The sequence below is a fragment of the Momordica charantia genome (genome assembly GCF_013281855.1).
Source record: "Momordica charantia cultivar OHB3-1 chromosome 8 unlocalized genomic scaffold, Mcharantia_2.0 BLBB01000008.1, whole genome shotgun sequence".
NCBI lineage: Eukaryota > Viridiplantae > Streptophyta > Magnoliopsida > Cucurbitales > Cucurbitaceae > Momordica > Momordica charantia.
Window position 1 is genome coordinate 33,717,310 of NW_028275166.1, and position 24,407 is coordinate 33,741,716.

The following is a 24,407-nucleotide window of genomic DNA, read 5'->3' on the forward strand; positions in this document are numbered from 1 at the left end:
TCGTTATATTACTGTTGATGTATCCTCGGGCAACATTTTTAGTTGTATTACTCTTTTTAAAATGCAAGAGTAAATAATAAGCAATATAATGTAAAATTTATATATCTAAATATTTTTTCTAAACTCAAATATCTTATTAAATATCAAGAATGGAGTTGGACTACACCTGATTAAAGTAATATTTGAATATCCACCTAGTTTGTTAAGACATCTAGTTTCTTTCCTTGAGATCAGAGATCGTGTTTGAAATCTTACTTTTGATTTTGGTTCAATTTGACCTTGCACTTTTAATACGGTCCATTATAGTTATACACTTTAAACTTTTATTCATTTTAGTTATTGTAATTTCAGAATATCTATTTTGATATTTTTACATTTCTACATTTCTCAAAAATAGAAAGTGGAGAGGTTAAAATAGTACAAAGATATTAATGATAATTTACTCATAGAATAATCTAACATTGCTGTTTTTTATTTATTTTATTTAAGTAATTAGCAAGAATGATAGGTACAGCTCATTATTTTCTAATTCCACTGAACTCTAAACTTTTTTACTACCATTTACTGATCAGTTTTCATTACCATTTAAAAATTTTATATGTTAGTCTTTAAAAATTAAAAATTATCTATTTCAATCTATTATTAAAATTTAAGTTCCAACGATTAAAACGATCATAATTCAGCAGTTCATTGACATATATCTACCATTAAGAGGTTGTGAGTTAGATTCACACCCCCACATGTTATTAACAAAGAAAAATGAGTTCCAACAATTTTATTTTTATACAGAATTTATAATACAGAGATGATACTATAAATGTCAACTTGATCATAACTCAACCAATTAAAACATTATTAAGATTGTATAAATCATATATTCATATCTCCATTCCAACTATTGTTGTGTTATATTCTCTGATCTTCGAAAACAAAAAAAAACTTTATATCATAAAAAAGAAAAGATTATACATTATTCAGTTTTTTCAATTTTTTAAATAATTATTATATTTTTTATTTTTGGGTGATATAGCAATGTCATGTTGAGATGATAGATTCAAATATTCAACGTTAATCGAGTAACTCAAGTTAGCTATCTATTTAGAAATTAAGATTATAGATGTTAGACACAAGGCTTTAATATGGATGTTGATGAAAATATAGAGGTCTCACTTTTATGAAAATGTTGATGAAAATATCGATAAAATGTTGATGTCGATAGATATTTTTAAAAAGATTATACAAACAAAAAACTCATAATAAATATCTAGATTAAAAATAATATTTCACAATTTCTTTTATATTGTTGATGATCGAACTCACAACCTTATGGTTGGAAAAATATGTCAATTACAGCTGAACTATATTTACTTTGCAAATAATATTTCACCATTTGAAAAGTGAGTTAAAAATTATTAATATTAATGTTATGTATACATTAGTGATATTTATTATATTTTGTCAAAATTCTCACGACGCAATTGAAATATCGATGTCAAACCCACAAATATATAAAAATATCAGCGTAATCGACATGCTGACAAATATTTAATATCTTACCTAGATAACAAAAAAAAGGGGAAAAAAACAATCATGACACAAAAGACTACCTGAAAAAAGTTATTAAAATTCGAGGGACTAAAAAGGAAACTTTTTAAACTTAGGGATGAATGTGGCAAACTTGAGATATTAAAATTATATTTTGAAATTTGAACATTTTAAAATTTAAATTGATTTATTTATTTTTCTTTCTTTCCAGTTGCAGAGGAAAACAAAGCCCTAATCGGACCAAACCCTAGGGCTTACCCTAACCGGACTAAACCCAACTTTTCTCCCAATTTCCAGAAAACCCACATTTTCACTTTCTTCTTCTTCTTCTCCCCCTCTGTGTTGTTCTTGCTGTTCTCTATTTCTGTTCACTTTTGAGCTTCTTTTTGCCACAATGGAGTTGCACGGAGAGAGAGACATGTGGGTGCGCTCTGTTTTAGAAGCTATGACGGTGGAGACTATTTTTGCCGCTGCAAACTCTCTTGCTTCCCTTCTGGCGGCGGTAAACCCTTCCTTTTACCTTACTCCCCGATGGGTTCTGTTTTTTTCACAGATTCTACTCGTTTTACTCCTTCTTCTTACTTGTCGAAGCTTAAATTTCCTTCTTGTGTTATTTTCCTTTTATTTTTTGGTGGTGTTTGTTGCTCAGAAAGTTTTGCTTTTCTTGTTTACTTTCCTGGTCATTACTCTTTGTTCGGTGCTACATTCGAGAAATTTTAGCTGAAAATGTTGAATATTGACCCGTGTTTGAAGAGAAGCGTTTGTTGTAGTGGTAATGTGGATGGAATACAGTTTTTTCTCACGTTTTGTTAACTTATTCCTCTCATTGTGACTAAGAACTGGCCGTCTTTGTCTGGATTTTGGCATTCTGTATTTAGATTAGAGTTGATATTTCGTGTGCAAGTCCTTTGGGTTTTCTGCCAACTGTGTTGAATTGTGTAAACCCTGGTTCTTTGGGGATAGTATGTTAGAAGAATGCCTTTGCTGCTGTGTAGAATGACCAATTTTGCCTCTAGGGTTGCTTTATTGATATTTAATCTTATCTACTTATTGTGGTTTTTGTTTATCAAGTTTTAGCTATCCTTTTCGGTTGGTGTTCTGTTTATTGTTGCAAGTTCGGTCGGTGTTCTGTTTATTGTTGTAAGTTCATTTTCACAACGCTAGAATTTATTGTCTAATCCACTTATGATTTATGATTTCTTCTGAGACATTTCCTTTTTGGCACTTGGAATCAAGGATAGTTAAAATGCAGTTATTTCAAAACTCTTAAGATCTTCCCCTCCTTACATGTCATTCAATCAACCCGTTACAATAAGGAACCGCAAATTCCACGCACTTCCCATATATGTTTCCTTTAGTTATAACCTTTCTGATTTTGTCCAGAATTTTTGGAAAACTTAATTACAATGCCGTTTTCTGATTGGATGGCTTGAGGAGCCATTTCTGGAAGTTTTGTTTGCAGTTTGAGATGTTTCAACGATCCATAACTGGAAGTACTGTTTTTCAATCTTATGTTGCCTCAAATGATTTTTGAAATTTATCATTTAGTGTGCAGTTTCCTGTTCTTGCTTGGGATAATTCAGACAAGTAACAGTTTTAGATTTATTGATTACACTGAACATGATCTTGAGAGAGACCTCAATCACCTTCCAACATAATTTAAGTTTTTCTCAGGCAGGAGCTCTGTTAAATGATACCAATGCTCCACCAGGATTAGCTACAGTTGAGGAAAGGTTACAATCAAATTTCATGTCATTTTTATGTTCCACTTTAATATCTTTAGGTTTGTTCTGAGATCACTGGTTTTTACTCCTCTCCTAGGTTCCCTTTCAATGAACTTAGCAAAAAGAAGAGCCCTGATCAGGAAAACAAAGATGGCAGTGAAACAGAGGACGATGACGAGGAGGATGATGACGATGATGCAAATGACCAGGATGATGACGATGATGATGAAGATTTCTCAGGAGGTGAAGAAGGGGAAGACGGTGATCCAGAAGATGACCCTGAAGCAAATGGTGACGGAAGAGCTGGAGGAGATGATGACGACGACGACGACGACGAGGAGAATGGAGATGAAGATGACGAGGATGAGGATGAGGATGAAGAAGATGAGGATGAAGATGACGAGGACGAAACACCTCAGCCACCAGCTAAGAAGAGGAAGTGAAAATGTTGACTGGTTCTCCACAGTGTCTTCCGCAGTTTGAAGTTTGGAGTAGTGAGGGAAATTTAGCTAGTGTTAGCCTTGGCTTTAGGGGTAGGAACATTGTCGGCCTTGTTGGTAATGAACTTCTCTCTTCTTATGTTTATGATGTTGTGGATCCATATTATATATAACAATTTCTTTTGCTAAAATAGTTGCTACTTCTATCAGTTATCAGAAGCTGAGATTTGTTGGCTTTGAACAAAATCTCATCGAGGTAAGAAGATAGTAAAAGTGTCGTTCGAGGGGTGTAAGCAGGTCGTTTAGAAAACAGATGTCTTTAGCAACGATGGTCATTAACTCGATTGATTACTTCGATTTTGATTATTTTTCGGAAACCTTAATTCTAACCTCGAATAGGTCCGAGGCATCTTTAGTTAGTTGTCTTCTCTCTTGGACACGGCATAGCAACATTGTTAAGAATTATAGTTTTGTTCATTTTATTTTTTAAAGGTAAGTTAAATTTATTTTATGTCCCAAAAAAAAAAAATTATTTGAACAAATTAATTCGTACTAAATGTAGAATTCAAAATGAAAAAAGTTGGAATAAACAGTCTGGGAGCCACATTAATGACAGCATATCGGATGCCATAAAAGTCGTGAACATGTAAAATCATTCCAATTTTGTCGTCTTAATTTTATGAAAATATCGATAAAATGTTGACGTTAAATTAATATTTTTGAAAAAATTATGAAAAAGCAAAATTTTAAATTAGCAAATAAGTATTTTACTCATTTTAAGCAAGTTAGAAATAATTAATATTAATATTATGTATTAGTAGTGTTTTATTGATAGTTTTTTAATGTTTTTGTCAAATTTCATGTCATACCGTGAAAATGTCAATTTATCTCACATGGATGTCGAATAAGTGGAAATATGGATTTGTGGCCGAGAAAGTTTTTGAAATTCCATTTCTAGTTTATATAATACACCAACGAAACATCTGGATTCTCTCTCTTCATAAACAAGGTTTTTAATACATCTTTAACTATCATAAAATGGCCTCGATGGTCAAAAATACAAAACAAAGATAAAGTGAAGTTGGTCTAAAACACAAAACCTAGCTTTAATGAATTTTGACACTTTTATCTCTTTAGTATCTAAATTTTAAACCATTAACTATTTGTTAAACTTCTACTAAGTCAATGCTGTCAATAATAATAATATTAGACTTATAAGTGATGATTTGATATGACATGATGAGTGACACAAAGATAAAATAAAAGTATTTGGGTAGAATAAAAATGATTTAAAATGTATTCCACTTGACCTTATATTGATTTTTTTTAAGCTTACCTTTTCTTATTTATATCTAATTTGTCGATTCGTGCCATATCATTATAAGTTTGTAGTTAATCTTAATGAATAATACATATGCCACATGCTGTATCATTATAAGTTGTTGTTAATCTTAACGAATAATACACGTGACTTATTCTACATGTGTCGGGATCCAGCATATGTGTGAGTTCATGTTCATCCGAAATAATGTTAGCCTATACTCATATTTTCTAAACTAGAGCAACCAAACAAGTATTGAGTTCCAAAATGAGATTTTCACATCACAACTACAACAAATTTCTTTTAGTACATGGAATAAAAATATAAGATGAGATTTAAACCTTTGACCTCAAATTGAAGAAGTCAATATCTTGTCAATAGCTAAACTATGTTTGCTTTAGCGCAAAATTGTTGATCTTGATCTTTAACAGGAAAAAAAAAAAGATCTTATTACAAACTTTAACCTTAAGAATTAAAGGATTTATGAAAATCTTTTTCAAATACACAAGCTCACACACTACTCTCTAGAGTACGAGCTTTTAATTTAACAAAAAAAAAAAAAAAACCACATACACAAGGGAGAGAAGTCCAAGTTTTACCTCAAAAGAAAGAAAAAGGTTGGAAAATTTTGACGATCTCTAAGAATTTGGTTGGATTGGATTGAAGTACTTTTTAGACCTAACCAAATTGTTCGAGTTCTAAATTTATTCAATTCAAATAATTTTTATTAAATAATAAACTCAACTATAAAATATTTGGGTTGAGTTAATTCGGATTATTTGAGTCCGTCATTCATATTGTATAACAAGAAAAAAATAAATATTAATATATTAAACATTTATATACATATTTTCTAATATGTAATAAAAATCCGTAAATCAATATTTATTTATATGTTGAAAAATTATCCTCCAAACTCTTAAAAAGTTGTTCTAAATAAATAATTCATTAAAAAATTATTGAATAAAATAAATGTATCTATATATAATTTTATAGTAAGTAAAAGAAATGATTTAGAAATTAATGATAAGTTTGAGTTTGTTAGATCCCATCCAAATTTATTTTAGATGAACCATGAAACCAACTAAACCCATAAGTCAAATATAGCTTAGCGGTAATCGGTATATATCTCCAATAAAAAAGCTGTGAGTTCGATTTCCATTTTCCACATGTTGAACTCAATCCGACTCAAAACAAATTTATAACACAACTCAAATTATATGAGTTAAATTGGATCGATGCGAATCGTGGAGTTTTTTTAATGCATTTTCCTACTTGAAAAGTGAAAATATCTATTTGTTATTAAGGGCCAAACGAGTGGTGGATCTCTCAATTTCAAGTGGGGTTCGTTCCCACTAGAGACACTAAGTTTAGTTCTATATCGCTATATCACTTTTGCTTTTGCTTTTTGCCAGCGCTATCACCATCCCCCACTCACCTTTGGTAGTGGAAAATTCAACTATTGGCCATGACAAAACGAAAAATGGAATCCAAAATTATCCGAGGGCTATAATGAAATATACACGATAAGAACTGAATTGATCATCTTATTTTCATTTCTCAAATCAAGAGATCTACGAATCGAGAACCTAATACATATAGATATAAATGGTTCTGCAGGAACGAAAATGTCTAAGAACATTTCATTTATGAATAGACAATAAAAATGGAGGAAAATGACTTAGTAAAGTTATGGACGAAGAGCTAAAGTTGAGAAATTTATAGAAAATCAAGAATTCGAGAGATATTAGAATGCATTTTTATAAATCATTCCAATAAGTGAATATCAAAGTTTTAAAAATGAGATTTCATGAAGAAAAAAGAAGGGCCAAAGGAGAAATTTTGTACAAAGACTTCAATGGGGAAAATAGAGGCAAGCCAATGTGTTAAAGATAGGACATGTTTGCCACTCCTTGATTATAAATGCCATGTTGGCCCTATCTCCTAATAAATAAGGTACATAGTACATACATCATACATGACATTAATTGAATTTATATTGTGACATTTAAATAACTCGAAAATGGAGTTCGTACAAAGGATATATCAGATCAATTACATGTAAACATGGGCAAAAAAAAGAGATGTTTTCGTGTGGGATCTTATCAATCGAGTCAATTTACTATTTTTGATATCTGTAATCTCGTTAAAGTTGTGTCTCTAGAAAATCAGTAGCCTTTTAAGTATCAACCATATATCGATATCTTAAAAGAGTTAAATTACTATTATTCGAAAGATTATCCATGGTTTTTGGAGTATGTTTTAAGAGTGGAGTAGCTTGAAGGAATTTTGAAAAGTTAGAGAGAATTAGGTGTGAGAAAGAGAGATCTTGACCCATCTTCTTATCCAATGGAGTTAGGTCACCCACCCTATCTCTTACAATTATCACCATAATAGTTGGTTGAGAGAGATTACCTATGAAATCGTAAAAAATTTAGGTGTCCTTTGATGACTATTTCGTTTTTACTTTTTACTTTTTAAAAATTAGGCTTGTTTTTGTACAAACATCTCTCGAAACATATTTGGATTCTTAACTAAATTTTAAAAATAAAAAATCGAAAACTACTTTTTTTTTGTTGACCTTCAAAATCGGGCTGGAAGCATGATTCTAAATATTCATTGACATGTCGACATTTCCATCGACATATTCATGTTTTCATGGGTTACATGAGGGGTAAATCAACATTTCCATCCTACTACAATAAAATCGACAAAATATGAAAAATATCAACAAAATGCCACTATATATATATATTAATATTAATTATTTTAACTAGTTTATAAATAGGAAAATGTATATCTGTTAATTTAAATATTTTTTACGATTTTTTAATTTTTCTAACTTTTACAGAAATATCCATTGACATAGATACTTTATCGATATTTCCATTAAATTGAGAACTCGACATTTTCATCGACATCAACATTTAAAACCTGGATTGAAAATAATATTAAGTTCAATTTTTAAAAACAGAAAAGAAAAGATAATTAAATGGGTTATAATTTCCTTTTTTTTTCTCTTTTTTATTTACAATAAAACCCTAGATGGAATATGCCCCAAACTAAATCAACCCACCATTCCACATGGGTATTGAGATTTCATTAGGGTAATTATTATTATTTTCTTTTGGCAATGAATTAACAAATAATTTACTGCTAAATAAACTACTATTTGATGGTCAATATGATTTCCCCAAATGGATTTCAAAGTTTAATATTTTAATCAAACAAACTTTAGGGCTCCATGCAAATTTTTTAAAACTTTGTGGTCAATAAAATACCATACTTTTATATTACATATTTTAATGCCCCAAGCTCTTGATCTTGAGACAGGAGTGAACTTTGATCCTTCCATTAAAAAAAAAAACCTGATTGCTTGGTTCACCAAAAAAGGGAAAAAATAATACTTTTTTAAATTTGTGTAGTTGTTCAAGTTGGTCCCTTTGATCATAATTTATACAAAAAATCACATGTTTGGCTACTTTCTTCAATTATTCTGCAACCTTTCTTCTAAAAAAGCCTTTTTTTTTTTCTCTTTCTTCCCCCTAATTTGAACAGTGACATTCAAGTGATTAACTTTTTTCTTTTTGGTTGGATGGTGGTTCATGGCTCAAAATATCTGGTCTAAGGTCACAATCTAATCCAAAAACCCTAACCCAATTGAATAAAATATCTTTTGTTCTTAAGGTGAGAATCCAATTCAAACCCTAAAAATGAAAATCAAGAACACTAGAGAGAGTTTGTTTGTTGAACAATACTTAAGTGCTGTAGAAATTTGCAGTTTTTTAGTTTAAAAAAAAAACAAAAGAAATATCTCTTTTCTTTATTTGAATTGTCAGCAAAAGATCAGTACTGATCGATAAACATCTAAAAAAATCTTGAATTTGTTGCTCTAAAAATCTGAATTTCTTTATCGGTTTGAGTGTGATGGTTTTGGTTTTTCTATATAAATAGAAGGAATTGATAAACTCCATTATTCGTAGGTTTTAAGTTCAGAAAATTGTCTCTTTTGAAACTTTTGTTTTGTGCAAAAAAGTGTAGTTTCAGTTGTCAATTGTCTTTTTTCAAGTGCAATATCATGGCAATGCCTTTTTCTCTCTTAATGGGTTTGCAGTTATCTACTAAAATTTTGAGATTATTGTTTAGAGGAAGAAAAAGATAACATGGGATGATTAAGATTTGAACCAATCCAAATAGATCATCCAAAAAATTACTCAAAATCAAACCACATAAATATAAAAGCACAACTACAAAATTACTAGAATCTAACCACAAAATCGAGTAGGTAAAAGAAACACTCACCAACTTGAACATAGCTCACATATATTATCAATCAAGAGGTCGTAACTCCGACCATATATGTTGTTGAACAAAAAAAAAAAAAAAAAAAGCTCAAAAGACCAAAACTTAACTAATTAAGAATACCAATTTCACCCATTTGAGGTTGATTTCAACTCATTGGGTCAAATCCAAGCATAGAAAATGAAAGCTTTCATTGAAATTAGTATTGGGATTAGTTCAAATTTTTGAGAGTTGAAATTTGGACAGTGAAGAGAAAAATGGAGGAATTAGTTGAAGACAAAGCCACCAAGGCCAGCTTGTAAATGACTACCAAATGGCTACTAAAACCCTTCCTTAGACAATGCCTGTTTCCTAAGCATTCTTCCAAATCTCTCCATCAACCAAAAAAAAAAAAAAAAAAAGGAAGGAAAAGGCCAATCAGGGTCCACTTACAATAATCTTCAAGTGGTTAAAAACAGAAGGGCTCCCTTTTCTGCCATTTCTTTAATGCAGATCCAACATTGAAATTGTTAAATGGTCCATTCAAATTTCAATTGCACAGCATTTCAAACCCACATTTCTTAGTTTCCAAGACTGGTATAGTATTTTTTTTTTCAGTTTTCACCACTGTATATTCTTCCTTTCGCTACACTCTGTCTTCTGCCTTTATTAATGGCCCCAGCTCTGTAATCGACTTCCATGGCTTCCCCTGTGGTTTTTATAAGGAGATTCAGATCTTTCGCCATTTGAGAAAGTTTAAGGAAATGGGTTTTTGTTTCTGGGTCTGTTTCTTCTTCTGTTTTGCGTCTGTGAGCTCGAAGGGCGTGGAGGAAGATGATGGGTGTGTGAGAGGGAGGGTTTTAATCGATGGCAAATCCGCCATTGCAGGTATTGATGAAGATTTTGTGTGTGCTACTCTCGATTGGTGGCCTCCTGAGAAATGCGATTATGGAACCTGTAGCTGGGGCCGAGCTTCTCTGCTGAATCTGGTAAGTTCTCTTGAAAAGCACTTTCAGATTTCAACATTTATGGCCAGTGATGTGTTCTTGATAATGCTAATGGATTTTGGCATCTGGGTTTTCATTATTTGAACTTTTTCTTCAAGTTTGCTTTATGGGTTTTTGAGTATTTATTGCATAAGTAAAGTAGAAATTCCTTTGGATCTTTCTTTTGCACACATCTCACTCTTCAATTATGCATTTTAGCTATTATTTATTGCCTTTCTGCTGGGTTCTATTAAATCTTAAACAATTAATTCTTATAAGGTCTCAGCTATTAAATATGCTTTCCTATAATCTATCTGAGGGCTGTACCTAGATATTTAAATCGTTCCCTATTCTTAATTGCAGGACCTGGACAACAACATTCTATTAAATGCAGTCAAAGGTTTGAATTCCTTTAGCTCATAGACTGTTTGGGTCACAGTGTTAATGAGTCTTGATTTACGAGGTTCGGGTTTAGAAAGGTTAAGTTTGAGTAATATGTGTTTGTTAAATCCAAGTATAACTCAATTGATAAGGAGCATAAACACTTCATTTTGAGTATCGTGTTTGTGTTGGACACTCGAACACTTATTTGACACGAATCGGACACTTGTTAGTTCAATAGAGGTGTGTCACATGCTAATTGTACAAAGTGAATATGGATCCAACTCGTGTTATGCATGTATCTAAAATTTGTTGAGCATAAGAAATGCTAATTGTACAAAGTGAATATGGATCCAACTCGTGTTATGCATGTATCTAAAATTTGTTGAGCATAAGAAATAAGCATAAATAATAATATAGGACAAAATAATAAATTTTGAGAGGAAAATACATCAAACTCATGTTTTTAAGCATAAAAATGCACAAGCTTATTGACTTTAAATTTCTTTATGGAATAAAAATGCATATACTTAAAAAAATGTATATTTCAATAAATGTGTCATTGTCATGTCCACGTTGTATCTTATGTGTCTCGTACAACTATTTTTTGATAAAATTCATGTACGACTATGAGCCAAACTATCTCCCAAGTCTTCTCTAATCTCTATATATTCAAATTTGTAAACTAAATCTAACACCTGTTCATGAACGATGCAGAATTTAAACCCCTTAAGCTCAGATTGGGCGGTAGTTTGCAAGATAAGCTCATATATGATACTGAAGATCACCAGCAACCCTGCATTTCTTTTTCCAGAAACACCTCAGAGTTATTTGGTTTCAGTCAAGGTTGCTTGCCCACTTATAGATGGGATCAACTTAATGACTTCTTCAAGAAGGGAGGGTAATGAATCTCATCCCATTTTGCTCTTGAAGTCAGATTCCTTGAAAGTTTGAATGCTAAGTTGCGTAATTTCCTGCAGAGCTAAGATTATCTTCGGGTTAAACGCTCTCACGGGACGAAGAATTGCATCAGATGGGTCTGCCATTGGAGCTTGGAACTATACAAACGCTGAATCTTTCATTCGTTATACTGTCAAGAAGAACTACACAATCCATGGTTGGGAGCTCGGTAAGAACTGTACTACAGGGCTCTCTCTATACTTTGCAAACTTGAACTGTTTGCAATTTTATCCCCCATTGACTTTGTTTCTCATATTTGAAAGTCCATGAGGATTCTTCTGTTCTAAAGTATGATTGATCATCCATTTCTTTATGCTCAGGAAATGAATTGAGTGGAAATGGAGTTGGAACAAGAATTTCAGCAGATCAGTACGCTTCTGATACATATGCTCTTCAGAACATGGTCCGAAGTATCTATCAGGGTATCGAACCGAAGCCGTTAATCATAGCACCTGGAGGATTTTTTGACGAAAATTGGTTCAAAGATTTCATTGACAAAACAACTCAATCTGCAGATGTTATCACACACCATATATACAATCTTGGACCAGGTATTTTCCCTTCCATTGACCAGACCCTTCGCCTTATTACCAATTTTCAGAATATGGGTTCAGACTGGAGCTTTTACTTGTTGACAGGAGTTGATGAGCATCTTGTAGAAAGGATTCTCGACCCGTCCTATCTCGATGGGATGGTCGATACATTTTACAGGCTTCATGAGATCCTTAAAAGCTCTCCAACTTCAGCTAAACCATGGGTTGGCGAAGCTGGAGGAGCGTACAACAGTGGCCATAATCTGGTCACAAATGCATTCGTTTTTAGTTTCTGGTAATTCCTGACTCTGAGAAAACATTCATATATGGTTCTTTTTGGACCATTGTAAATAGCACTCTTATGTGTGTGTACTGTATTCAGGTACTTGGATCAGCTAGGTATGTCAGCTGCTTTCGACACGAAAACGTACTGCAGGCAAACATTGATCGGTGGAAACTATGGTTTACTAAACACAACTACTTTTGAACCAAATCCAGACTACTACAGGTGAAAGATTATAGAAATAGCTCAATTGAACCTAAGTAGCTTCCATTGGAACCAATATTTCTGACCTTATACACTTCATTCCTTCCTTTTCTTTTTCTTTCTTCATTTCAGTGCACTCCTATGGCATCGCTTGATGGGAAGAAACGTACTGGCCACAAGCTTCGTCGGGATGAAGAAAATACGAGCCTATGCACACTGTTCTAAGCAATCTGTAAGTTGAAGTGCAGACCATGATAATCCTTCTATAAATATTTGGTTTTTCTTCCTATTTCTTATTTGTCTCTGAAACAGTACAAAACAATAACACACACACACAAAACCGAAAGCTGAAACTCGAAAATGAAAAAAATGCCACCAGTTTCCATACTCTGATCTAACTCTTAATTTACAGAAAGGAATCACATTACTATTGCTCAACCTAGATAGCAACACAACAGTACGTGCTGGGATCACATTCAACAGAACCCAAGGGTCGCACCATAGACACAGATCCTATAACCATAAACCAAAGGTTATTCAGCTACCTCGACCTCATGGTTTCGGAAGCGAAGCCTTCAGAGAGGAATATCATTTAACAGCCAAGGATGGTAACCTACATAGTCAAACTGTGCTGCTAAACGGAAAGATTTTGTCTGTAAATTCAGCAGGGAACATACCTTCATTGGAACCTCAGTATGTAAATTCATCTGAACCAATAATGGTGAATCCCTTCTCAATTGTATTCATTCACATACCAAATATTGTTCTCCCTGCTTGCAGATAGATGGCAACCGCATGGAACTGAAAATCAGTTCCAGATTTGTGATTTTCTAATAAAAGGAAACAATTGTAATTTTTGGTTCATTCTTTTTTTCAAGGTGAACAACAAATATGGAGTAAGAGTCTCTTTGAATCGATAACATTTACCAACAGATAATTGATCAGTTGATAGTGAGATAAGGCGAGCATACAAATTTTCCAGAATATTTGCGACTTTTAGCAGGATTACTCTGATTAAAAATGGTTAGAAAACAAAATATCTAAATGATAATGAATGATGCTCTATTGGGGAATATACATGTTATGTGTTCACTATAAATATACAACTGAAGAACTTGAATATGTAAAATGTAGTCAATGGCTATACCAATGACGTGATGGAAGCATTCCTATTGTATTCAACACAATTCATTCTTCGTTCTTCGAAAAGGATTGAGGTTTACTGCTGGCGAAGACCAACCAAATGATTGTCCCGGTCAAGTAGAAGAAGATTGACGGGGCAAACAGTGAGATCTACACATCACAAATGGAAAATTTTGAAGATGCACAACAAAATCGGAGAGTATGGTTGAAATGTACCAATTCGTAAAGATAAAAAGGTAGGTGCTAACTTACACTCCAGGAATGAGTTGAATCAAGAAGAAAGCCAGTGAGAGCAACTCCTATAATACCCGGTATTGCTCCGACAGTATTCGTAATGCCCTGTGGAGAATTTTTAAGGTGAGAATGGCTAAGATAAACCATGATTGATGTGCATCGGGATCTTTGTGAAGATTACATACCAAAAGGACACTTGCATATTCAGGTGACATATCTTGATGAGTACAGTAAAGTCCTGCAGAAAGCAGATAATTATCTTGATACTCAGATGGGAAATAGGAAATTTAATCTAACTTTGAGGAAAATAATTCAAGAACCAAAGAAGTATTGTCATGAAACTGTACCGGACAGTGCAAAACTTGATAGGGCCAAGCCAGTGGTTAAAATTCCTACAACCTCCCAAGGTGGCAATCCTAAATCAACAGAGGACAAAGTCATGCAAACTGCTGGGGACACAAAGGCAATGGTTTGGCAAATCTTTCTTACCTACAATAATAATAAGAGGAGAACCAGAAGGGGGTCAAACAAATTATGAAGGGAATTCTTCTTGAAATTAAATTTTTGGAGTTTTCTTTTACTACCGTCGTGGTATCGACACCGTTGGTAATCAAGTTATCAGCCAACTGTGCTGCAATGCTGGTTACAAAAATTGAAGCCAGGGGCGGAAGGATGGAAACCTGAATTGAATGGTTTCTAGGAGTTTTAAGAAGGCTAGATCTTCACATAATGCAGTTGCAATCGAGTAATAAATGTTGAAACAAAGATGGAAGAAGTTCATTATTGTTTTTTACATTTTCAGTCTATTCTTCATTTTCTGGATAAATATATAGTAAGTGTTGTAATTGTAAGTACAGTATAGTATTTGATTGATTTATAATTCTAGTGTTGGGTAGACATAGACATAGACGCATAGAGATAGATGGTGGTGATGATGATGATAGGAGAAGGGTAATGAAAGTAAAAATAAAATAGAGACGTAAAGAGAGAGCGTACCCAAGCAGCTTCAGTCAAATTAAGGTTCAACTCCTCGCTGAAAATGAAGAAATATGAGAAGGGAATGCCACCATTAATGGAAGAAGAACAGGAGGAAGAAGAAGTAAGAAGGGAAATACCTAAAATAAGTAGGAAGCCAAGAGAGACAGGTATAGTGACCCCAACTCCCACAGAAATGAGTGTATATCATTGCCCATAATGGTGGATACTCCATAAACGCCTTCCATGGTACTTCCTACACACACTCAATTTTTTTCTTTATTAATTTTTTTATAATCAAATATTTTTTTAATAAATATTAAGAGATAAGGTGGTGGATAGCGATGGTGTACCTTGAGGGCGGCAGGTAGATGTTTGAGTTTGGATGCTACACAAATATAATTAATTAATTAATGTATTAAAAAACTTTTAGGTTAGCATACTAGTTTGGTCCCTATACTTTGAGCTCTTGTTCAATTTAGTCCTTATACTTTTAAAATATTCATTTTGGTCCCTGTACTTTCTACTTTGGTTCATTTTGGTCCCTGTATTTTGAAAATGTTCATTTTGGTCCCTGTACTTTTAAACAGTGATCATTTTGGACATTTCATTTTATTTTAAATCTCATTTTTCTATCATAATTTCAACACCACATTATAATCAATATATTTCTTACAATGTAAACATTACTTTATACTAAATTGTTTTCGTTATGTGTAAAATTTGTGTCAAAATCTTATAAAGAGGAACTAAAATGATCACTTTTTAAAAGTACAAATACCAAAATGAACATTTTCAAAGTACAGGGACTAAAATGAACTAAGGCTAAAAGTACAGGGACCAAAATAGTATTTTAACCAAACTTTTATTGTTAACAAAATACAAATAATGCTCACCTGAATTGGATTTAACTGGGATTGCAGTTGATGATGCTGGTCCTTGTCCATCCAGGAACTGGAATCCTGCAAACCTAGCTTCAACCACAATAATCTCTAACCAGTTTTCAAAAATAACTAAAGACTCATTTGATAACCATTTTGTTTTTAGTTTTCTGTTTTCGAAAATTAAGCCGGTAAGCAATAGTGTACCCAATGTAATTCTGTTTTGCTACCTACTTTTTAAAAACGTTTTCAAAATCTAGCAAAAGTTTTCAATACTAAAAAAGTTATTTCTGAAGCTTTTTTTTTTTGAATTTGGATAGGAACGCAAATGTATTTTTAAGGTAAAATATACCAAGAAATTGTAAGCAATCAAGCATAGTTTACAAAGATGAAATGTTTATTAAACAAGGCCTAAAATACCATTAATCAGTTATTGATTTGGAAAAAACCAGAACCAAATCATAAATACCCCCATGGAAAAAGAATAAGTTCTTCCTAATAACTTAATGTAGGAGTGACATAAGAAAAGATGATAACTGGTGCATCAACTTACCAGGCTATACCCAGAATGCCAAAAATGTAGAACACTGATTCCCAACCTAAATTTTGGATTAGAGAAGGAGCCAAAAGTAGGCTGCCAAAAAACAAAGAAATCAATTTATTAATATATGACTGCAAAGAAACCACTGGAGATAACATGAAACTATATTCCTGAGTTACATGCTACATAAATCAAAATTAGTCTATTTTGTCCGTGATATACTTTCTTAAAACCTAACCCCCTGTTTTCAAAGTTATCAGATTTCAAATCTAAAAATCAGAAACAGACTAACCAAATTGGATTGAGACATTCAAATTTCATTTTCAAAAACAGACTAACCAAATACCAATCCATTTGATCCACTTTATTAAACATGCCCTTAATTTCCAGGGTTATTCTCAGTAAAGTCCAAGTTGTCTTCAATGAACTGTAAAAATATTCTTTTTAATCCATATCTCACATTCAACTCCTCATGAAAACTTCTCACTTAAATAACCGGAGCTTCCTCAACAATAAGGATTATTAGGCAAATACAAATATGGTCTATGTTAAGTCGGATCAAGAGACATAGATTCACATAATCACATTCTTTCCTACATAGAACATACCCTGAAACGCTTCCTACACTCAGCCCACCAAAAACAAATGCAACTGCCCGTGAGCGTTCCTGCAGAGGGATTGACCTACATGTAGCAATCAAAATGTCGAATAAGTTGAATGTATTCATACATGATGAAAGTTTAGAGACATCCAAAGACTAAACTAAAATAAAGGGAGTATAATACTACTACCCTAATTAAATCTAATAACTGATTAGAATTTCGGCCATTCATAAAATGGAATTTATAAAAAAGATCAAGGAACAACAATACTACTACCCTGGTTAAATTTAATAACTGATTAGAAGAATACTGTATAAAATAATATGAACGTTTAGAATAATCCAAGAAAAATGAGAATAAGAAAATACAACTGATTAAAATGTTCATCAATAATTGAGGAAGTTAATCCTGCCTCGCAATAAGGTCAGTTGCAGCCGATGGCGAAACCCCTTCTCCGATGCCAACCTATATTCCAAAGGCCAGGTGAATTCCAGGTAAGTTATAAGTGGTTAACTACTAATCAAATTTCAAGAATGAAAAGCATGGGGGATGATTTTTAACCAAACAGAATATGCAAGTAAATCGACCCACCACAATAAGTTGCAAACTTCAAGGCCTTGGCCAAGAACAAAACAGAGAGAGAAACCACAGGAAGTGTTTTACTCATACGAGTGTTCTCACTCACCAAAATTCTGGATAATATTAATCCAGGCATATATCCAGCAAGAAATGGAACGAGAGCGGTGGCTAGTGACCAAGTCAGTACTCCGATTTCCAGAACTTTTCTGATAAAAAGAGGTCACCAATAAGTATGACCCTGTCCATCAGCTTATTGTACGATCTACTGAAATTGTTAAGAGTGCACATAGCATTCCAATAAAGAAAGCTACTGATAATGAAGGCAGTGAATGGTGCTAAAGCTGCTGCTTTTCTACAAACAGTCGGATTTAGATTTCTATTGGCATTTACTGGCAGTACATGATATAACAGAGAATGGCAGGTAAAACAAGTTAAGGGGCAGTATGGCAGGACATGGTTCAATCATGACGAGAATTGAAGCATACTTGGTGCTCAAGATAACCAGGGAGCAACCAGGACATCAGGAGACTTTCGACAAACACCAACCCAAATATTAAGATTCAAGATAAACATCAAAAGACCTATTTGATAACATTTGCAGTTTTGGTGGTGCTTATTTACTAATATTTTTCTTCATAATTAAAACTATTTTTAAAATTATAACCATATTTTAAAAAGTGAAAATCTATTTTTTGAGGAAAAAAAAATATGGTGGATTTATTATACTTAATTTTCAAAATACAAAAATCAAGATAAAAGGGTTAAGAGACGAGTCATTTTGACCAGAAGTTTCAAAATTTCTTGCTCAGATTCTATTGTTAGGACAGGAAACCCATTAAAATCTGCTCTACAAAGGTTTTTTATATGAAGAAGAAAGCTTATTCACTGTCACTGTAAACCAACTTGAAACAATTGTATTTAACTTTCAAACTCTGCTCTACGAAGGTTTTTTAAACTACAAGGTTTACCAAAGAAATGATAGACCGACTAATATTGATCTCGGAAAATGAAAACTGACCTCCCACCAAATATCTTGGCAAGCCACCCACCAGGCAACTGGCTCAAAGCATAACCCCAGAAGAAAGATGACTGAACCAACCCAGCCACCGAAGAATTCCACCCAAACTGGTGCGACATTGGAATTATAGCAACGCTTAGATTCACCTGTTAAAAGAATAATAAAAGATTGATTAGATTAAATTTACCCTGACACCACCTTAAAGTCTTATGTTTGAACTCCTGTGATTTCGTTTCTTTCTGTGTTATCTTTTTAACTTCTAAGTTATAAGCCTACAATTGAAGGGTAATATTTAAAATACAAATAAAAAGTTAAATTTATCGAAACTCGTAGGCATCAAGTTAAGCTTTTGGGTTTAACAGTGGTTTAACATCACCTACCCAGTAACACAATAACAAGCTAAATAAATCCCACAAACGCCTTTCCCAGATCCTAATTTTACCAACAAACAGAAAATCGCGGCGAAAAATTGAAATCCAACAACATTTTGTTCGATCAAATTAAAAGTTAAGAGTAACAGAGGACCGACCTTGTCCATGTTGCAGATAACGAAGGCAAGCGCCGTGGTGCCGATCAATTTATACCTCTCGGGAACATTCTTCCACGGCGGCCAATTCGCATCGGAACCCACCTCAACAACTCCATTTCCAGAGCTGGAATCGTCCTCGGGTTTCGAAATGGACCCGATTCGTTCCGATTCGTCGACACGGAGGCCCGAGAGCACAGAGGGAACCTCCTCGTTTCGCTTGACATTTTCTTTCTCTCTGATGCTACAGCGAACCCGGATGCTTAATCGCAGGAGTTGCGGGCGAGAAAGTGAGGGAGTGGCGCGAATTGAGCGGGAAATTGAAGCGTGGGGGTTAGTGGGGTGGGAGAGAAAGAAGCGAGTGTTGTGTGGCCGAATCGAGAATTTCGCCATTGTTGGGTTGAGTAAAGTTTTGATGGGGCTTTGTGTTTAGGGGGAAGATGAAGAAAGAAAGACGTGGCGTGAAGTTGCGGCCATGGGAGGAAGCTGGTGAGGCCACGGAAGTCTGCAGATTGTGAGGCTCCCATGAATTTAGAACCAGTGGAATGCCACACTCTCTCATTCCTTACGGGACCCACCAGTATGAACATATATATGTATATTTTTAATTTTAATTTTAAAGTTAAATTACGTGTCTTTTTCTATATTAATGATTAAGATACTTCTCTTGTGAATTTGGAGGAAGGGACATCTCATTTTTTTGTTCATTAACATTTGTTATGGGGTAAAATTGAAAATGATAGGTGGATCACTCTCACGAGAACACGTAGATTCAAATTGAAATTCAAACCTGCAAAGTGGAAGAGAAAGACGATCACTCTCACGAGAACACGTAGACTTAGATAAAAATTCGAATCTACGAAGTGGAGAAGAAAGACTCATGTCGCGTTGAACATAGTTCAACTCGACCTCCACCTCCAACAAGCACCACATCATTATTAGATTCTAACCTCCAAATATATAACGTCACTTCAAAATTTCTTAATGGTTCTATCCTAATCACATTATCACGTTATCGATATTAAGCTATGCGAGAGAGATACCAATTCCATGTATCCGGTTAAGTGGCATTAGCACGTTATTGATATTAAGCTATGCGAGAGAGATCTCAATTCCATGTATCCGATTAAGTGAGCCCTACCGCACTTACATGGACTTTTAAATAAATAAAAAGAACCTGAGAGATTGTTTAAATAGTTGAATGGTCAATAGTTCTTTTTTTTTTCTCTTTTTTTGAGACAAGGAATATTCAATAGTTAAGACTGCAATTTGTTCTAAAGTGTCAATTATTATTTGATTCTTATTTTATATATGCATGCTTACGATTAGTTTTCTTCTCTTTCTTTTTAAGAGAAGAAAGAGAAGAAAATAGGGGGCAATTAGTCGAGGCATTATTCAATAGTCCACTGGCAATTTACAATCAAAATAGGGGCAGAGAATTCAGAAAGATTACAAAACTAGGGCAAAAAAAATCTCATAAACAATAAAGAGAGTCAAAGGAACTCAACTTACTAGGAATCTGAAGTAAAAGATTATTGTATAGATATTTGGTACAACATGAATTTCTATCTTACTGAAGACAACCATAGGGAGGAAGAAAGAATCCAAAAATGAACCACAACTCCTCAATTTCTAATCAAAACTTATTCCTACTATGATTTCTAGTTTATCTTGTTCCATCTAGGATGACTGATGACAATTTGTAAACTATCAAACTGATCTAGTTTTCCTAAAGTTCCTAGATTGCACCTTAATTACTCATCTTTCTCCCTGCAGCGGCTTTATTGGTACATACCAGTTTCGGGGCGTCCTTGGAGACAAATCTTTTTGTTTTCAGATTGACCAGACTGGGGATGAGAATGTAGCCGTGCTGCCATGGAGATGTTGGAAGAGTTTGCTTATCACCAATCATGCCTCTGACATGGCTGATTCCGTAGTAAGGCTTTAAGCAAGCGTATGCGAACAGCAAACCTAAAATGAGCAAAGAAATATCGTGGTTGACAGATACTTCTAAGAATTTCAGAAAAGTCACCCAAATACAATTGCAATAACTATAATTTCTTTTTCAAGGTCGTGGAAAATGAGTACATGATCTAAAGTTAATATCAGAGAAAATTAAGCAGACTGCATTGTTATAATATGACACTGCATTCAATGAGTAAACATAAAGTCATGTGAAAATGTGTGACATGGTGGCTCATTATGAAGCAAGGGAAAAGAGACTATTGAACCAAGGAAGATGTTTCATCAGGGTTGATGATGTGAACCCACAAACCCAAATACTAAAAATGAAGTGGAAAGTGAAAAACAAAACTTGGAAGGTCATGTGCAGACACATTGGCATAGAGAACAATGAGAACAAGCACATATAAATTATGGACCTCTTGGTAAATAACTATGTAAATTTATGTACTACTTACAAGAAGTGAAAGGGAAAGTTGACTCCTAATGAAGCTCACGAGAATCAGGTAAGGATAAAAGAGCAGTGCCGTTCTGGTATGGCTCTATCATGGGAACTTTCCGTGTGTCTATGAAGTTGTCTTTCGTATTCTCAAAAAGTTGCTCCCGAAGAACACCGTGCAAACGCCCAAAGAGCTGCTTCTTCAATGATTCAAAAGCCAGGTCCAACCTCTCTAGTTGCTCCATGGCATTTGCATTGTACATAAACAGACCATAGTAAAGATCAAAGCTATCTCCAGCAGTATTTGCCACCAAGTCCAACAAGGTTTTGTAACCTCTGGTGTTAACTGGTGTAGAGCTCAAATTCAACTTTTCCAAAACCCTCCCCATTGTATGGGTAATGAACTGTGACCCTGCTGCATGCCGGTCGTGATCATAGCATGACATTTCCACCATTTGACACCCTTCGCTTGAAAATATATCAAGAAAGCAGTCACAACGGTATGCTCTTGATTCCTCATTTCCCACTCGTACCTTATCATAAACAAAGGAAAGATCATTCCACCCATTCTTACCACTCTCTGGCCCAAACATGGGATGGGTGCATAGGATGTCGAAATCTGGGGGTAAAACTTGAAGAAACAAATTTCTTGGAAATTCTTTCACTGAAAGTACATCAACAAACAACGTATTCCTCTTTAATCTCTGAAAGGGTAATGACCTGAGAACTTTCTCCGTTGAAAGAATGGAAGTGCAGAGAAGAACTACTTCTGGATGTTCTTCACATAGATCATCCGCATCAGAAAAGAATGAAGCACCCAACTCTTCAGCCACATCTGAGTAGTCTGACCTTGAGTAGGCTAACACAGTGTGACCCTGTTTTATAATTGTTTTGGCAAGAAATTGACCGAAGTTACCAAATCCAACAATCGCAATTTTGAGCTTTGGATTTTCCTCAAGTTTTGCAGCCTTGTAGTCATAAGTTGGAGAAAAGTCCTGAAACCTGAAATATATATAGAGAGAGATTTTATTCTTCTGAAGCGTGACTTATAAGGAACAGCACAACATTTTCTCTACTTATCTCTTGATGAACCAATCACACTTCAAACGAATCAGGATACAAATATCACAAAAGATCCAGGAAATCAATGAGGATAGAATCAACCAGCGACTTCAAAAATTTTAACCATCTTAAAAAAGGATTTCTAACTCTAACTCTCCTACTGACTCACCATTAATCCCCTTCTTTCTGTTTATGGGGTAGCCTCCTGATCAAAATTCAACATTTTCACACCATTAGCACATAAATCCATACGCAAAAAGAATAAAACCCAAAGGCTTAATATCAAAAATGCACACCAAATAAAGCACAAATATACAACACCCAACTCATCAAAAGTTTTGGTTGAACCGAGGAACAAAAGCATACTCTAAATATCATTGAACTGAAAGGCTTTGGGACCTTGCCTGGTAGCTTCTGAATAAGTTGTCAGTGCAAGAGAAGCCCCGTCTTGAGGATTTTCTGGCCAAGTTCGCAATTTCTCAGCACATCCAAACAATTGATTCCTCACCACATCATGCAACCGCCCAAAAAGCTGTTGTTTCAATGCTTCAAAAGCCAAATCCAACCTCTCCATCATCTCCAACGCATTCTTATTATACATAAACAGCCCGTAGTATAAATCAAAGCTGTCTCCGGCAGTATTCTGCACCAAATCCAGCAAACTTTCATATCCTTTAGTATTAATCGGTGTAGACTCCAACATTAACATATCCAAAATTCTCCCAACAGTATGCGTAATGAATTGCGATCCAGCCGCATATTTATCGTGGTCAGCGCAGCTCATCTCCACCATTCTGCATCCCTCCCTCTCGAAGATACTCAAAAACTTCTCGCAACGCGAAACCCTAGACTCGTCCAACCCAATTCGAACCTTCTCGTACACGAAGAACAGTTCATTCCACCCTTTCCCGCCGCTTTCGGGTCCGAACATCGGGTGCGAACAAATTAAATCAAAATCCTCAGGCAATAACTCCATCAACAAGCTTTTAGGGAACTCTTTAACCGAAAGCACATCCACTATCAATGTATTCCTCTTCAACCTCTGCAATGGCAACGATCGGAGAACACTCTCGGTCGAGATTATCGACGTGCAGAGCAGAATTACTTCCGGGTGCTCTTCCGCAAGGTCATCCGGGTTCGCAAAGAACGAAATCCCGAGCTTACGAGCCGCATCGGAGTGGTCCGATCGGGAATGAGCCAATACGGTATGACCTTGACGAACAATAGTCTTGGCGAGAAATTGACCGAAGTTCCCAAAACCAATTATGGCGATTTTGAGCTTCTGGGCATTGTGAAAACGAGTTGCCATCCTCGATTCGTAGTCGTAAGGCTGAGCAGCATCAATGGCGCGAACTCGAAGAAGAGGCCTGGAGAAAGACCGAGGACAGGGGAGAATGGGAAGAGGGTTGTGACGGAGGCGGGGGTGGGAGAGAGGAGGCACGGAAGCGACGGCCGGGGAGAGACGTCGGAGAGAAGGCGGCGACAGCATCGATGGAGGAAGCGATGTCCGGTCCGCCGCCGTGAGAAAACGGGTTTCGAAGATTTGGAGAGAACGTGCAGCGAAGTATCAGATTCTTCGGTTTCGTGGCTCTCCCTCTTTTCGCCATTTATTTAATAGCTCTTTTTGTTTTCGGCAGAATTGTGGGGCCATTTTCAAAATTTTGTTGAATAAAATAAAGCAAATAATTAAATATATATATATACTTGAAAGTTTATTTTGTATTTATTCAATTTAGGTAAGTTTTCCACACTTTCACAAATTATTAAATTTTCGTTCACATGCTGAC

General features: G+C 34.6%; 4 protein-coding genes across 5 annotated transcripts; 2 read left to right on the forward strand and 2 right to left on the reverse strand.

Moving 5' to 3' along the window:
* The first annotated feature begins 1,746 nt into the window (after positions 1 to 1,746).
* On the forward strand, positions 1,747 to 3,900 carry LOC111013147 (uncharacterized). The gene is made up of 3 exons (XM_022287540.2): positions 1,747 to 2,047; positions 3,220 to 3,278; positions 3,367 to 3,900. The coding sequence occupies exons 1-3, from the start codon at positions 1,940 to 1,942 to the stop codon at positions 3,710 to 3,712; spliced, it is 513 nt and encodes a 170-aa protein (XP_022143232.1). The 5' UTR covers positions 1,747 to 1,939; the 3' UTR covers positions 3,713 to 3,900.
* A 5,918-nt stretch (positions 3,901 to 9,818) lies between these two features.
* On the forward strand, positions 9,819 to 13,522 carry GUS3 (glucuronidase 3). The gene is made up of 9 exons (XM_022287338.2): positions 9,819 to 10,300; positions 10,661 to 10,697; positions 11,396 to 11,579; positions 11,659 to 11,807; positions 11,959 to 12,189; positions 12,277 to 12,466; positions 12,554 to 12,679; positions 12,791 to 12,890; positions 13,071 to 13,522. Exons 1-9 carry the CDS (start codon positions 10,076 to 10,078, stop codon positions 13,440 to 13,442), a joined length of 1,614 nt encoding a protein of 537 aa, XP_022143030.2. The 5' UTR covers positions 9,819 to 10,075; the 3' UTR covers positions 13,443 to 13,522.
* Positions 13,523 to 13,699: 177 nt separating this feature from the next.
* PHT4;5 (phosphate transporter 4;5) lies at positions 13,700 to 19,680 on the reverse strand. 2 transcript variants are annotated; one of them, XM_022287339.2, is made up of 15 exons: positions 19,161 to 19,676; positions 18,632 to 18,777; positions 17,720 to 17,819; positions 17,447 to 17,499; positions 17,041 to 17,115; positions 16,445 to 16,525; positions 15,907 to 15,980; positions 15,364 to 15,398; positions 15,151 to 15,266; positions 15,032 to 15,068; positions 14,620 to 14,715; positions 14,383 to 14,524; positions 14,221 to 14,273; positions 14,054 to 14,140; positions 13,700 to 13,951 (listed from the first exon to the last, which is right to left on the reverse strand). In XM_022287339.2, the coding sequence occupies exons 1-15, from the start codon at positions 19,548 to 19,550 to the stop codon at positions 13,847 to 13,849; spliced, it is 1,590 nt and encodes a 529-aa protein (XP_022143031.1). In that variant the 5' UTR covers positions 19,551 to 19,676; the 3' UTR covers positions 13,700 to 13,846. The 2 variants fall into 2 exon arrangements, 1 of the variants encoding a protein (XP_022143031.1); XR_015792829.1 differs by having other exon boundaries at positions 13,899 to 13,951; positions 14,383 to 14,451; positions 14,525 to 14,715; positions 19,161 to 19,680.
* A 997-nt stretch (positions 19,681 to 20,677) lies between these two features.
* On the reverse strand, positions 20,678 to 24,217 carry LOC111013055 (arogenate dehydrogenase). The gene is made up of 3 exons (XM_022287412.2): positions 23,025 to 24,217; positions 21,578 to 22,560; positions 20,678 to 21,128 (listed from the first exon to the last, which is right to left on the reverse strand). The coding sequence occupies exons 1-2, from the start codon at positions 24,107 to 24,109 to the stop codon at positions 21,603 to 21,605; spliced, it is 2,043 nt and encodes a 680-aa protein (XP_022143104.1). The 5' UTR covers positions 24,110 to 24,217; the 3' UTR covers positions 20,678 to 21,128; positions 21,578 to 21,602.
* Positions 24,218 to 24,407: the final 190 nt, after the last annotated feature.